The sequence below is a fragment of the Sarcophilus harrisii genome, chromosome 5 (genome assembly GCF_902635505.1).
Source record: "Sarcophilus harrisii chromosome 5, mSarHar1.11, whole genome shotgun sequence".
Classification (NCBI taxonomy): Eukaryota; Metazoa; Chordata; class Mammalia; order Dasyuromorphia; family Dasyuridae; genus Sarcophilus; species Sarcophilus harrisii.
This window is the reverse complement of record NC_045430.1, coordinates 146,511,401-146,523,932: the sequence shown is the minus strand read 5'-3', so window position 1 is coordinate 146,523,932 and position 12,532 is coordinate 146,511,401. Positions and strand designations below refer to the sequence as shown.

Sequence of the window (12,532 nt, the reverse complement as noted above, 5' to 3'; positions counted from 1 at the left end):
TTAGCTTTTATTCACTTACCTCATAACTGATAGACTGTTGTTCAATTGTTCAGTTGGGTCTCATTCTTTATGACTACTGGGCCATATCTGTGTGTGGTTTTCTAGGCACAGACACTGGAGTGGTTTGCTATTTCCTTCACCGGTGTGTTCCCATTTTATAGATGAAGAACACACAACTAGTAGGTATCTGAACCCTGGTTTGAACTCAGATCTTACTGAGTCATGCCCAGTGTTCTATCCGCTGCACCCTCTAACTGCCTCTCTGAGACAGTAATACAAGTATTATCCCCTTTTTGCAAATGGAGTAACCAAGTCTCTCAGGAGTTAAATGACTGAGAAAACCACACAAATGATTTTTAGAGCCAGAACTTGAATTTGGGGAGTCCAGATGCAACACTGGTTCTCTCAGAATAACTGGAGGCAGGCTTTACCAAGGAGGCCCCCTTTTCAGCTATGGGGATTCTTCTAGTGGAATTCTTTATCAGAACCATAATCTCTTCTGTGTGGAAATTATCCTTTCCTATTTGTAAAATAAAAGCATTATCTTAGATGATCTCCCAGTTCTAAATTTCCCTTTCTAATTCTGAATTTCACAATTCCCTCTTTTTTATAAAGTTTCATTTTTTAAAAATTAACAAATTCTCTCTCTCTCCTATTTTGTCTCCTTCCTGTTTACTCCCATTCATTGGGAGAAAAGGGGGGAAAAGCAAATTTCTTGTAATAAATATACATAGTCAAGCAAAACAAATTCTCTTATTGTCTGTGTTGACAAAAATCAAAAGATTTTGCCATGTTCCACACCTTGAATCTATCACCTCTCTAAGAAGAGGTATTCAGCAAGCTTAATCATCTGTCCACCTCCCTGTAGTGAAGATTACAACTTCTAAGAGGTTTCCTGTCTTATGTATGTCTTGTCTCCCTGTCTTTCCATTAATGATGATAATGATAATAATTCACATTTATGTAGCATTTTAAAGTTCACAAAGTACTTTGCTTAACAACAATACTTGTTAGTAGATAGTGCAAATATCAATGTCTCCAATATGGAAAAGAGTATACTGAAGCCTTGTGAGATAGTGACTTCCCATGATCATATAACTGATCATTTATTTAAGCAAAATTTGAACCCACATCTCTAAGGTCTAAATTGAGAGCACTTTCCTGTACTCTACTCACTATGAAGATTGCCTACACTGTTTTGATCCAATTATCATTTTAATAACATAAATTAATAACATAATTATTAAGATTTGTTAAGTATTTTATATGCTCTTATTTGACCTTAGATATTAGAGGCCTTCTCTAAGGCCTTCTTTTCACATTTCAAAGGTATAAAGGTAATTATTCAAGATGTACATCAATTATCCCTCATTCTCATTACGTGACTACTTATGTCATGGTAACATGTAACAAACAACAGTTTAGTTGTACATGTTCTTGATGACATTTTAGAGCATTTAATGCATGCAAGTCATCCCTGATAAAATGCTGCAGCTTGATTATTATAGTTAATCATGCAACAGCTACAAAGCAGATTTTAAAAAACAAATTACCCAAATTTTTATATGCAATTGGCTGGGAAGCCTAGAATGGATCCATAACGAGTTGAGTAATCTATTTTGAACAAGTTCTATAGATGGACAATGATTTAGGTTTAGAATTGGTCTAAGTCATTTTGAAATACTATTTAACACTTTCAATGATCCTAAATCGCTTAATGCTGAAAAAAATCATGTTAACACCAATTATTTCTAGGCATAAGTTGATATGCCTAGTGTTCCCAGCTTTAGGTCTAGTAGTTTCTCCATATTTTAGAACCCAGAAGTCTTATTTCTGGGGGGAGAACGCCTAATCCATCAAGATGTAGTAGAAAGTATATATTCAGAATATTCAGGTTCTAATTCTATCCCAACTCTTTTCCCATGGACAAGGTGCTTAGTCCTAGTCTCATTTTCTTCATCTATAAAACTGATAATGTCCTGCCTATTTTACAGGGTTTTCATTTGACCCTCACAACTAAGCAAATGTGAAAGAGCTAGATAGATGATAAAAAGGTTTATTGATGTAGGTTATTTCATTCTTCCTACTTTTTCCAATGGTATTCAAAGAACAGTAGTCCAGGGACAAACTTTATATTTAGAGCATTAAGGATATGTATAAATGGATACAATAACTGCTTTTTGTGGTAGACATAAGGATGAGGATGGACACGTCCTGAGGAGGTTCACTGAGAGCATCTTCAGTACAGTCTCAGTAACAGAAAAGGCATCAGGGATCATCTATATCTCATTGTGTTCCATAGCACTTTGTCTCTTCTGATAGGAAGGTCACTGTTTCTGTCATACAGCTTGGAGGTTATGAGTGTTTTGGTATGATGACAGTGATTTAAAGAGAAGTTATTAAGTTTTTATGGATCGATGTTTTGTTCCAATGTAGGCAATCCATGATAGTAGTACATAGTAATAGTTCAGTTCTAATATGATTTATTGTTTGAATTATTCAGGATATTTTAAATCTGTTTTTGTAGCAGAGAGATTTACTGCTATTAGTATGCAAAATATAATAAATTTGTATGTATAATCTAGTTATCAAGTTATGGCTTACTAGGTATTTAATAGACACTAAATTTTTATAGCCTATGGTAATTCTTAAAAATAGTTTCTGGTGGCATTGACCTGCTCCTGAATTGCCATCATTAGCCTTCATGTTTTTACAAATTCTCATTTTTCAGCCTTTTGAGTGATCTCTTTTTCATATATTGTTGCTTGAGTTCATAGGGACATTTCGAACTATTCTTAGTTCAAAAAGACATTTTGATTCTATTCTTAGATCTTAGTCATTTTAAAAGCTTCATGCAGAGGTAACTCATTTTTAGTTACATTTGACAAATCCAATACCAATCTGATATAAGTCTGTCTTCTTCTTCTTATTATTATCTATTTAAAATAGTCTCTTTAAATGTTGATGGATCTTTTCTGTCTTAGCAATTGTGGGCAATAATTGAGTTTGTAAGAATGCTTCAATTCCAGTCCAGTGTATCAGTAGAGTTCTTAAAGATATTTTCATTCTTATATTTGTAGCATAGAGAGTAGTCATCTAGGAGTTCATAAAATATAATGATATTTTTAAATGTTTATTATTTAGTTTCATTATTTCTCAACTTTAGGAACAAGCTTTATGTATATAGTTTTTTCTTTACACTGAAGCCATAGATTGACATTAGCCTCAAAACCATAAAACTTTTTCTAAAAGTACTATATGGCATATGTTTATGTTTTTAAAGTAAATTATAAAAGTAAATTAATTATATTTATATAAAAATATAAATAATAAATTATATTTTATAATTAACATATAACTTCTAAATAAATTTTATGTTTAATATTGGCCAAGTTCATCCTCCCAAGCTAAAATTAGAGAGGAAAAACACAATCTAGATTGTGTTGATAATATAGTATATGTGTAAATGCTATAATGGGTGTTTATGTATAGATGCTAAATCAAAGGAAAATTAACAAAATTTAATTCTCAGAAATGTATGAATTAGAGATGTGTATCAGACAACTTAGTTTAATGTTTTCCTTTTTTTACTAGGATGAAGTGGTCCGCCATCAAAACATCCCTTTGCAACTTGGAAAAGAAATAGACAAAATAGTCCGAAAACTACTGTATGATTTAAATCTTTATTTAAAGTATTTTTCACAGTAATAAATGTATACTATAAAATAAGAAAGTAAATTTAGATATATAGGAATTTTTTTTACAAAATTCATCAAAATTAATGGCATAGATTGAGAATTTAAATGAGTACCAAATATCAAATACATTAAAAGAAAGAATTTTTTTCAGTACAGCAAATGATTGCTTACATACAATCATACTTCCATGCATATATACATATGCAACATTTATGCAGCCAGATTTTCTTTCTAATTCACAATTCCTCTTTAATTCTTATGTGGGTATAGATATAAAGTATATCTATCTACCTACTTATAAAATATGAAGATGGACTAAAGTAGTAAGAATCCAGTTTTTCCAGGTAAATAAATACAATTATGGAATATTTTCATGTATGTAGTACTCAAATATATAGTTCCATCAAAAGCCCAAAATAGTCATAAAATAAATAGTCTCCAAAGGATTTGCAGTGAGAAAAAAAGAAAAGGAGATCTGAAGACATAAAGTAACTCTGTGGTTAATCTATTTGCTAAACAGAAGAGGAAATGATCTTACTGGTTGGTAGAAGGGAAAAAAAGGCAGATTCACACAGATAGAATCTCTTAGAAGAACATCAGACGTCAGTCAGAGATGGTCATTGATCAAGCTAGTTACTGGGATTGTTTGTTGTTTCCTTGCAATCCTATTCTATGACACCCCATTTGCAGGGTTTTTTTTTTTTTTGGTTTGGGTTTGGGTTTGGTTTTTTTGTCTTAGATATTGGAGTAGTTTGCCTGTAGGTGGGAGCATATATGTCATTGTACCCTTGTAGCTGAGATTCAGGGGCCTCAGAAACAAAACTATTTCTAGCAGGAAATTCTAAGAGTGTAACAGAAGTAGCAGGAAAATTAAAAAGTTTAGACAAGAAGGCAGGGGAAAAGGATAAAAGCAGTGATAGTAAGGGTGAGAAAGATATCCCAGATTTCTCAATAGAAGGAAAAAGAGCAATTATTATGATAGTAGAGAGAAAAGAAATACCACCTAAACAGCATATCCACCCAGTTTGTGTACATTATAGGAACAAACAACCCAGTACAACTCAGTAGACCCAAGAACTTTACTGAGCCACACTGAGAAGAGCAGAGTAAATAGAGACTATTAAGTGGGGAAATAAACAACCTTACACATGCTAACAATAAAGATATTCATCTCAACCCTGAGTCCTTAGCAAAAAGATCAAATTACATTCAATATTCTTATGCTTTGCTAAGTTTATAAATTGCAGGTGCTCATCTATGTTGAGAAAGGGAATACCCTTATTGGGATTTCCCTATACCAAAGAAATCACTGGTCAATTGGAAAAAAAATACCTACAAAAAACAAAACTTCTGTTTATGGAGTCAGGTAGGGAAATAAACAAATTTATTTTGAAAATTCTCAGTGAAAAACATTTTCATGATGTTTAATACTAGAAGGCCCAACAGTGTCAAATAGTGCGAAAATGTAATTATAGTTTTATTTTGAAATAAGTATTTTCATTCTTTATTTTCTTTTCCTTAGGGATTAAAAAAATGCATTGTGTCAAATGATGCAGCTTGATTTTTTGAGTTATTCTTGCACAGGACATGTAAATTCTGGTCCTTTTGGTTGCTTGGGAATTCGCTTTCAATTATGTAGAAACTGTAGTCCCCTACTATGCCAGAGAATTGAGTTATTATAGTGCCAGCCTCTTACCCTTTCATTTTTCCCCACTGATGGCCTTGTATCTCCCCACTGTTCATTCCTTCTTAATGACCTCTGCCCTTCTATTAAATTTTTTTTTTCTCACCTACGCTCCTTCTGAAGAGCTTTGGGAACTAGTAGATTTAAAGTGTACCCATTATATCCCACTTTTCTACTTCTCACCTTTTCTGACCTTCTAAGCTTTCTGAATTCAAAACAATCCAAGTAGCTGCTTCCAAAATAGTTCTGAAACAAGCCTGGCAGAAGCAGTTGACCTAAGAGCCCAGGTTTCCAACTAAACTACATAGAGATGACAATCCAATAGGAGGAGGTGAGAAGAGAGGATGAATTTCTTTGACTATATAAAATTACTATTTACAAACTTTTCCCATAGAGATACCGAGAAGAAAAGAGCAGTGTTGGTAGATCAAGTAAATGAGATAAGTGAAATTCTCAAGAACTCAGAACACAAAGTTAATAGTTTATTGACAGAGAAGGAGGAGGTGTTAAAGGAAGTAGAAGGGAAGAGAGCCCTACTTGAAATCAAAGAAAGAGAATTCAACCAACTGACAAAATTATTGGACTTAACCAAAGAAAATGAAGCCAGTTTAATGACTGAAAGGTTAGTCGTATGATATTGGGATATGATTTTTTGGTAATTTTTAAAGACTCAAAAATGTTAAAAAAAAAATGTTATACATTAACAAAATATCATTAAGCTTTTGAATAGGAGTATGATGTTATTTTCCCCTTTTTAGTATTCCCCCCCCCCTTTTTTTTTATATTACTATCACTTTTCCATTCAAATTCAGAATTTAGTTTTAAATGCCTTTTGTGTTCCAGACACTATTCTAGAAATAGAACCTATAGAGTTCTTGGCCTGAAGGAGTTTATACTCATCCCACCCCCAACCAACTTCACCAAGAGAACTTTCTCTTTGCAAATACAGCAAAACAAACCAAGCACACATTGGTCATGTCTGAGAATGTATGACTCTTCTGTTGTTGGTGTTGTTTTCCATTTTTTTTCAGCATGCCCCCTTCTTCATGTCCCCATTTTTTTTTAATTAAAGCTTTTTATTTTCAAAACATATGCACAGATAATTTGACAACATTGACCTTGCTTAGCCTTGTGTTTCAGATTTTCCCTTCCTTCCCCCTACCTTCTCCCCTAGGATGGCAAGCAATCCAATATATGTTATACATGTTAAAATATATGTTAAATCCAATATATGTAAACATATTTATACAATTCTCTTGCTGCACAAGAAAAATCAGATCAAAAAGGAAAGAAAAAGAGTAAGAAAACAAAATGCAAACAACAAAAAGAGTGAAAATGCTATGTTGTGATGTGGTTTCTTGAAAGAGATATTGGAAGGTTTGCCATTTCCTTCTCCAGCTCATTTTACAGATGAGAAAACAGAGGCAAACAGGGTTAAGAGAGGGTCACACAGCTACAAAGTGTCTGAGGCAGGACTTAAACTCTGGGAGATAAGGATTCCTGACTCCAGGCCCAGCGCTCTGTGCACTAGAGCACCACCTAGCTGCCCATGTTCTTCTTTGATACATCTTTGAAACATCACCTTTGTTCATAAGGGGGTGTTTCACCATCTGGTTTTTTAAAGGCAAGTTGGGTTTTCTTTTAATGGTTCAGATCTTTGTTGTTGTTTTTTTTTAATTCTTTTGAGAATCTGTTTTTAGGAAACTGTAATTTTCCTATACTTTTCTACCTCTGATATGTATCAGTGTTATTTTTCCATCATATTTATGCAATCATTATTTAGATTTTCTTTGTTTCATACCACGTCCTGTATCAATTCATTCAGATCTTCGCAAGTTTCTCTGAATTTCTCTCATTCTCATTTCTTACCACACAATCATCAAGGAGGTTGAATGATTTGTCCAATGTCACTAGTGAATGATCAACCCAAGAGATTCCAAAGCCAGTGAACTTTCCATTATGGCATGGAATTCTTTCATACTCCCTTTCATACTCCCTTGTACTCACATATTTGCTTAATTACTTCCCATTTGACTTGTACCCACTTTGTTTATATTTGGGCTACCACAGAAAGTGTAAATAGCTTTTGTACATATGGGACTTTATCTTTGATACTAAATAATAGTACCAAAGGACACAAAGTGCCTTCTCATTCTCTCGGTTTCTCTCTTTCTCTGTGTATGTATTTTTCTCTGTCTCTGTCTCTCTCTCTTTTCTCCTCTCATTTCCTCCTCCATTTCCCTTTCTCCTCCTTTCTCTCCTTCTGTTCACCTCTCTCCATTTTTCACTCCTTTTCCTCTAACTCCACACTCCTTCTCTCCCTCTTTCAGAATAAAATATTAACTTCAAACAAGCTCCACAAATGAGAAAGCTATATGTCTTTTGAATGAATTATTTAAAAAATAATTGGAACATATTGATGTTTTCAGTCTTCTTTCTTTCCTAGATCAAACTATTTAATATTCAGATTTTTTTTTCTTTAAAAAGTCCAATATACATAATTATTTGTTTGTTTGTTTGCTGAGGCAATTAGGGTTAAGTGCCTTGCCCAGGGTCACACAACTAAGAAGCGCTAAGTGTCTGAGGTCAAATTTGAACTCAGGTCCTCCTGACTTCAGGGCTGGTGCTCTATCGACTATGCCACCTAGCTGCTCCAAAGTCCATTATATTTTTAAAATTCATAAATTACATACACATGCCAGAGCTTGCCATTATTTATGGAATTTCCAGACCAATGAATGATATTTCCTCTTTTAAAAATATATTTTTTTTATTTTTCCAGTTATATGTAAAACAAATTTTTGACTTTTGTTTTTAAAAATTTTGAGTTCCACATTCTTCCCCTTCTTCCCATACCCCTCCATTGAGAAGGCCCATGTGAAGTTGTGCAAAATATTTCCATAAAAATCATGTTGCCAAAAAAAATTACCCCCCCAAAAAAAAAAAAAAACCTTAAGGGGAAAAAAAAATTTTTAAGTATGGTTCAGTCTTCATTTGGACAGTCACTTCCTTTTTCAGAATTTCCAATTCTTTGCCCTGAGAAAAGAGCTGCTATAAATATTTTTATACATATAGGTTTTATTTTCCTTTTTTAAAAAAAATCTCTTCAGATTCATGCATAGGTTTTACATGATTTTTATAGTACTTTGGGCATAGATCATATCAATTGAAGAATGTTCCTTTTTTAAAAATAAATCTGACTCACTTCTTGATATATTTGAGAAATGACCCCTTCAATGAATGATTTTTTCAAGAGTGTGATTTTTTTTCCCCAGAAAGAAACATCTCCCCAATACTAATATGTACTGGAGATACACATATTTTCTCTATTCAGTTAAATGCCAGAATATTGATACGTTTCCACTTCGGGTAACCTTCTTAGACTCTTAGCTTACACTGATATTAACTGTAATTGAACCTTTATGTTACAGTAGCAGTGCTTACTGTGATTCAGGGATCATTATGGAATATCTCCATGTACTTTCCTATGTTACACTATAACACTATTATCTACATGCCTTGAACTATGGGTATCAATGAATAGCTGTAAGAGAAAAAGAAGAGAAGTCTTCGGGTAGCTAACGTTCCCCCCACCCCTATTTCCTTCTTCAGAGGGATAGCGGAGCTCAACTTGCGTAACTGCCTCATTGACAAGCATAATTTCCATGATGAGGTCACTCGTAAGCAGAGAGAGAAAGATCGAGACATCAGAAATTTAAAAAAGATGGAGTTGCTCTTGAAAGTAAGCATGGATTCACTGGCTCAAATTCAAGCACTGCATCAGCGACTCACATTAGAGGTATGTGCTGTTCATTGTGGCTATTGTGGCTGTGTGAGTTCAGCATTGTATATGAAAATGAACATATTTTAGTAAATTCGTGGTAGGGGTTTTGTGTATTTTTTTCAATTAGCAATAAAGAAGGGAAAAAAGCAAAAGAAAAAGAAGAGATCAGGGGAATGGGCAACTGAAAATTAAGTATATTTAAATGATATTTTGTCAATTGTACTACCCTACAATGATAATTGATAATTTTTTTTTTTTTTTGCTTAGTCATTTTAAGTTGTGTCCGACTCTTTGTAATTTCTTTGGGTATTTTCCTGGCAAAGATATCAAAGTGGTTTGCCATTTCCTTCTCCAGATCATTTTACAGATGAGGAAACTGAGACAGACAGGGTTAAGTGACTTTCCCAAGTCTCATAGTTGGTAAGTGTCTGAGATCAGATTTAAATTCAGGTTCTTCATGACTCCGGGCTCGTATTTTTTCTGCTGGACCATCTAACTGCCCAATAACTAGCCCACATTTAAATAATACCACCTGTTCTGATTATTATTTTATTTGATCCTCACAATAATCCAGCATAGGAGATGCTACTACTATCCCCATTTTATAGATGAGGAAACAGAGGCACATAGAGGTTGTTACTTGGTCAGAGTCACACAGTTAGTAAATATTTGAGGTCAGGTTTGAACTTGGGCATTCTTGACAATGTTTTATCCTCCTCACTGCTTAGGTGTCTACAACAGTAAAATGGGGACTAGTACTTTTTCAAAACAGGGAATTGGCTCTTAGTCTATGGTATATATAAGGGGGTAGTTGGGGAGTAGAAATCATATTGTCTCCCACTGGTAGGGGAAGATAATATTATAGGAGTGCTCTGGAGCCAGTTTGCCTCTTGTTAAATTTTCATTATTAGAATTTTACACCTTACAAACCAGAATATACTACGAATCAGGGCTTCATTTATTGTTTTCTTGATTTTCTAGTAAGGGATGGATAAAATGGTAATAATACAGATTAATCTTCAAAGTGTGTCATACATACATTTCCCCTCCACCCCACAGAGCCATATTCTTAACAGTAATTAATGTACCTCTCAGTGTGTGATGGAAAGATCCCTTCATTTAGAATCAGAAGAAGACAACTCTCCAGCCTTTTTAGCCCCAAATATTCTGCAATCCAGTGGCAATGACCCTCTTGCTATTCTGACCCTGTAAGTTCCCCCGACTGCCTCACCTCCTTCTAATTTTCTCCCTCCTCATCTCTACCTCCTGGCTTCCCTGGCTTCAAGTCCCAGATAAATCTTCCTTTCTCCAAAAAGCCTTTCCTGACACCCTTTAATGCTGGTGCTTCCTTCTGTTGATTGTCTGAAACCTATCCTGTATGCTAGCTTGCCTCTTACATTGCATGTTGTCTCCCCCATTAGATTGTGAGATATTTGAGAACAGGGAACGATCTTCTGCCTCTTTTTGTATCCTTAGTGCATAGCAAGTGCTTCCTGGCACACAGTAGGTACTCAATAAATGTTTGTTGGCTATTGACTAGTGCCGCCAATTTCCAAGAAGCTAAGCCAAGGCCAAAAGAACCTTTTAAAGATTCAATTTCTTCACCTATAAAATGAGAATAACATTTGCTTTGCCTACATCAGAATCACGGGTCCTCAACCTTTGGTTCCCAGAATTTCCTTTCCCCAAAAGACAGAAAGGGAGATGATGGGTCAGAGCTGAGAGTTTACTCAAAACTATGATAAAAAAAATATATTTATTCTTGATGCAAAAAAAAAAAAATTCTTCTGATTGACCTCACTAAAAGATATCCTGTCTCTTTGTCTAGATAAAAGACATCCTGGCTCCTTCCTTATTTTTTATAATTTATAACCTTGTAGGCTGTTAGCTGTCGGCTAAGTCACAAGTTTTCAGTATATAAAGCTCTCCCCAAATTATTTCGAATTGCTAGACTCCCTTGAGAGACTAACCTGTCAACTATGGTATAAACCCATTTGTGACTTTAAGAGAATCTCTTTGAATTCTTTCAAACCGTGAACCATGACTTTCACATACTTCAATCTATCAAGAAAAGATAGCAATCTTTGCTCTGTCTACCATTCATGGTGTAAAATTAAAATAAAGTCATAAATGAGAAAAACATTTTGCCAAAATTCAGATAATTCTATTTGTAGGACAGTTTCCAGAGGGAAAAAATGATAGAAATATAAATAGGAAAAAAAAGATTGATTTACAATTCTTCAAGATTTCAGTGTTCCATTAAGATGAGCCCAAAGATGTTAAAAGCCATACCAGTGGAGCACCACCTCTGATAAATTCTACCAAGCTAGAACAATGTTATGTATAGTTTAAGCAACAGTGTGAACCTAGTTGTATGAAAAAATAGATCATCCACTTGACCACTAGGTAATGAATTCTTTAAATTTGGCAAATGATGAAATAAACCAAAATATCAAATGTTTCTCATTCCTGTGTAGCCTTTTTCACTTCCACAGTGATGATGCTATATCAGGAAAGGGGATGTATGGTGATAACATAGTTTTAATTAATATGTATATATTAATTAATGTAACTGTTATTGCTTTAAACATGAGCTTTGTCCAACAACCAATGAATTTGATATATTACTGAAGAAGCTAAACCTCATCAATATTTACTTTCTTGTTATAAATTAATTCAATAGGATTCAACAAGTATTCCACTAAAATATTTGTAAAGAGCTTAACACAGATAATAAATAATAAGAACTTAATAAAAATTTGTTGCCCACCTCCCTCCTAGTATTCAGCAAAGTGCCAGTTGTCAATCAGCATTGGTAGTGGGAGTTTGTTTCCCTCCCAGAAACTCTTGAAAGCTGATGAAATGACAGACTGGAAGAAAAAAAAAATTCAGGAATTGAAATAATTTCTGAGCACTCAAAAACAAAAACAAAATAATCCCTACCCTCAAAGGAGTTTACATTCTAGAACAGTGGTTCTCAAAGTGTGGTGCAGTGAATCCTGGAGGGTCTCTAAAATCCTTTCAGAAGGTCTACAAATTCAAAATTAGTTTTTTTTCTATTTATGATAAATATCTTTTATGTAACCATATAAACAAAAACTCTTTGGACATATTCTCAATAGCTGTTAATACCGTAAAGATACTGAGAAAAAGAGTTTGAGAACCACTGTTCTAGAAGAACCAGAAGACCTAAGGAAATCACAATTAAATGGAAGAAATAACTTTTGGGAGAAGAAAATTTAGGAGCTGAAGGAGTTGAATTTCATTGTACACCAAATGCAACAATTTGTGAGATAATCCTTTTTTTTCTGTGCTAATAATGAGGAAGAACAAAGACTTACATGAAGATAACTTAAATATATGTTC

General features: G+C 33.9%; 1 protein-coding gene across 1 annotated transcript in view; it reads left to right on the top strand.

The window, feature by feature from the left end:
• CCDC146 (coiled-coil domain containing 146) overlaps positions 1–12,532 on the top strand; it is a 166,458-nt gene that overhangs the window by 101,643 nt on the left and 52,283 nt on the right. Inside the window, 3 exon segments of the mRNA XM_031940214.1 lie at positions 3,595–3,668; positions 5,777–6,004; positions 8,995–9,181. Of these exon segments, the coding sequence (XP_031796074.1) occupies positions 3,595–3,668; positions 5,777–6,004; positions 8,995–9,181 (489 nt within the window).